This window comes from Thyridium curvatum, assembly GCF_004353045.1.
Source record: "Thyridium curvatum strain D216 chromosome Unknown NODE_85_length_178865_cov_78.098177, whole genome shotgun sequence".
In the NCBI taxonomy this organism is placed as follows: Eukaryota; Fungi; Ascomycota; class Sordariomycetes; order Thyridiales; family Thyridiaceae; genus Thyridium; species Thyridium curvatum.
In genome coordinates, this window is record NW_022156840.1 from 72,454 (window position 1) to 75,742 (window position 3,289).

The window sequence follows — 3,289 nt, forward strand, 5'->3', positions numbered from 1 at the left end:
CAGAGCGAAGATGGAATGTCGTGCGTCTTATCTTTTGCTCTTGCTGTGGACGTCGTAGGCCCGCCGCTGTGCGACGCTGGCCTGCCATCTACCGTTGAGGACACCGAGTGGTATGATGGCCATGTAGCTCTTGCATGTTAGGCGCATCTTGTTCGTCTACTGCGGCTCTGCTTGACCCGGCGCGGTCTGGTCAGTGGTCACCAGCGTACATACATGCGCGGCCCTGGCCTAGACCGCTGGCACCTTTTTTGGGACCCCGCAATTGCAGTGGTGTAGTGGTCGTTGACCGACAAAGCTTGGGTTTTGTTACAGGGCAAACCTACCTATTCTTGGGAGTTTGCTTGTGTCGTATACGAATAGTGCGAGTGACTGGCGTCAAGCGAACCGGTTCTATTTTGGTTGGTGCGCGTGTACCTTTTTTTCAATGACTCGGGCGGAATGACATCGACATTGACGCTGTCGAATGCCAAAGTGAAATGGGATATGCATCTTTCAAGCTGGAAGCGGTCACCCACGCAGGTCGCTGAAGCCTTTGCATGAACCCCACCAGGCAAGGTTGAGAGTGGTCATCTGGGACGTTGAAGTTCTCCCTGGCACGATTCTTATTCCCCAGGAAACAAACGTGGGCAGATTCACCAGTCACAAAAGCACGACCGTCCCCCTTGTCCGAAGCATCTGATGTAATGCGGGGTGGTTCCGGCCGGGTCTTTTTTCAGCGATTCAGGTCCCAAGACTACCCTACCTAGGCCGACGCGCGGGACCAATACCGGGCTCCCCTCGGGTCAAGTACCTGCTTTTCAACCTGGCCCCCCAGTGGCACCTCGTGGAGAAGCTCTTCCCTGAGATTTCCGAGCGGGACAGGGATTCTCAGTCTAGGCGACCCGAGACTGCTTCCGCTGCTCCATCCCGTCAACTTCCAGAAAAACTGCCAAAACCACTATAACATCGTCATCTACTCTGGAATCACGACACGCGACCTCGGTTTTTCGTCACCTGTCGAGTGACGAACCCTTCTCTCTTCCCTGACCCTCTTTTTCACCCTTTCTTCTCTTTCTCCTCTTGCGGCTTTCGCATTCTTCCACCACAACCAAACTCGGTCATGCCGCGGCTCACTAACGGCCTCGGGGTCCAGGTCGAGGACACCCACATCTGCGTGGTGATGGTGGGGCTGCCTGCTCGAGGCAAGAGCTACATTGCGCAAAAAGGTATGGTCTCGTCGCTTGCTCGGTGAACATGTCTACAGGATGGCAAGGCCACTTTTTGTCTTGTTGTTGCAAATTCTGACGGCTCTCCAGCCCAGCGCTACCTCCAATGGCTCTCCGTCCCGGCTGCGACCTTCAATGTGGGCAATTATCGTCGGAAAGACGCGGCCCAGCCCACCGCCGACTTTTTTGACACGAACAATGCCGCGGGCGAGCGTACGCGGCGCGCGGCCGCAGAGGCTGCCGTCGCCGACATGATGAAGTGGTTCAAGTCTGGTGGTGTCGTCGGTATTCTCGATGCGACCAATTCTACTAAGGAGCGCCGGAGATGGGTGCTGGAGACGTGCCAGAAGGAGGGCATCGAGACCATCTTTGTCGAGTCAAAATGCGACGACGAAGAGCTGATCATGGCCAACATCCGAGACGTCAAGACGACGAGCCCAGACTACCAGGGACAGGACCCCGAGGAGGCTGCGCAGGACTTCAGGAATCGCATCCGCAACTACGAGAAGATCTACGTCTCGATTGACGAGGACGGCGACGAGAGCGAGATGACGTACCTCAAGATGATGAACGTCGGGCGACAGGTCATCATCAATCGCATTCAAGACTACCTCGAGAGCCGCATCGTCTACTACCTCATGAACCTGCATATCCGCCCGCGCTCCGTCTGGCTCTCCCGTGTAAGTTTTTCTGCAACCCCGCCTCATGGTCTTGCCGGCCGCCAAGACTGACGTAAAGCTTAGCATGGCGAATCGATGTACAATCTCGACGGCAGGATTGGAGGCGACGCGCAACTTTCGCCGCGCGGCGAGCAATACGCCCTGAAATTGCCCGAGCTGGTGCGCAAGTCTGTGGGCGTAAGTTGAACATCATCATGCATATTTCTCTCCCAACTGATTGGTGCTAACATTGGAGCAGGATGACCGCCCGCTGACCGTCTGGACCTCGACTCTCAAGCGGACGATCGCCACTGCGCGCCATCTGCCCAAGCACTACAACCAGCTCCAGTGGAAGGCACTCGACGAGCTCGACTCGGGCGTCTGCGACGGCATGACCTACCAAGAGATCAAGGACTACTACCCCGATGATTTCCGTGCCCGCGACGAGGACAAGTACAACTACCGCTACCGCGGCGGCGAGTCGTACCGCGACGTCGTGATCCGTCTCGAGCCCATCATCATGGAGCTGGAGCGCTCCGAGGACATCCTCATCGTCACGCACCAGGCCGTGCTGCGCTGCATCTATGCCTATTTCATGAAAAAGGATCAGGAAAAGAGCCCTTGGATGCATGTTCCGCTGCACACGCTGATCAAGCTCACCCCCCGCGCCTACGGCACCGAGGAGGTGCGCTACCCGGCCGGTATTGACGCCGTCAGCACCTGGCGCGGCAAGGGATCGACGGCCAAGCACGAGGATCCCGTCCCGGAGGTGATCTGAAGAACCGAAGGGGGTAGTTGTTGGCGAACTGTACGATAGGCTGCTTACGTCAGGACGGCCTTTGCTTTTTTCTTCCTCTCGTCTTTTGAAGTTCGGCACAACCAAAACGATGATTCAAACATGGAGTTTCTAGGTATTGCGCTATTGCATCATGAGGCAGGCATGTCAACGCACATGGCATGCTTCACTGGCGGACTGTACTTTTTTTTCACATCATCGAAGAGTTCTACTGGCATTAAGGGATGGATATGCGAAAACGCCATCCGCAGCTGTTGTTGTGTTTGCGGAAATGGCATAAAGATCATGGACATGTCTTCTGAGTCGGGAGACTACATAGGTATGAGGGCAAAAAGAAAAGGGGGGGAAATATTGTGGCTGTCCGAGGAAGGGAAATGATGTTTATGATACCATGGCTTAGAATTAGGTACCCGGCATCCGTGTGAGATGTACATTGGGGAAACATACAGAATCGCGATGAATTGAATCTTCTTGTCTCTGATGAGCGTATCTCTAGTGCATCTCCAGTGACTGTCCTCTTGTGGGGGTGATTTGATTACCTACTTCCGTTGTGCTTTGCCGTGGTGGCTAGCTTGTGCTCGAGGTGTGGCACTAATATAATTCCTGGATGGGTTGCTGGCGTGGTTGTC

At 55.2% G+C, this 3,289-nt stretch overlaps 1 protein-coding gene across 1 annotated transcript; it reads left to right on the forward strand.

Moving 5' to 3' along the window:
* Positions 1-1,099: 1,099 nt before the first annotated feature.
* E0L32_010497 (uncharacterized protein) lies at positions 1,100-2,642 on the forward strand (the record flags this gene model as incomplete). The annotated part of the gene is made up of 4 exons (XM_031133122.1): positions 1,100-1,205; positions 1,296-1,885; positions 1,949-2,062; positions 2,124-2,642. The coding sequence occupies 4 exons, from the start codon at positions 1,100-1,102 to the stop codon at positions 2,640-2,642; spliced, it is 1,329 nt and encodes a 442-aa protein (XP_030989521.1).
* Positions 2,643-3,289: the final 647 nt, after the last annotated feature.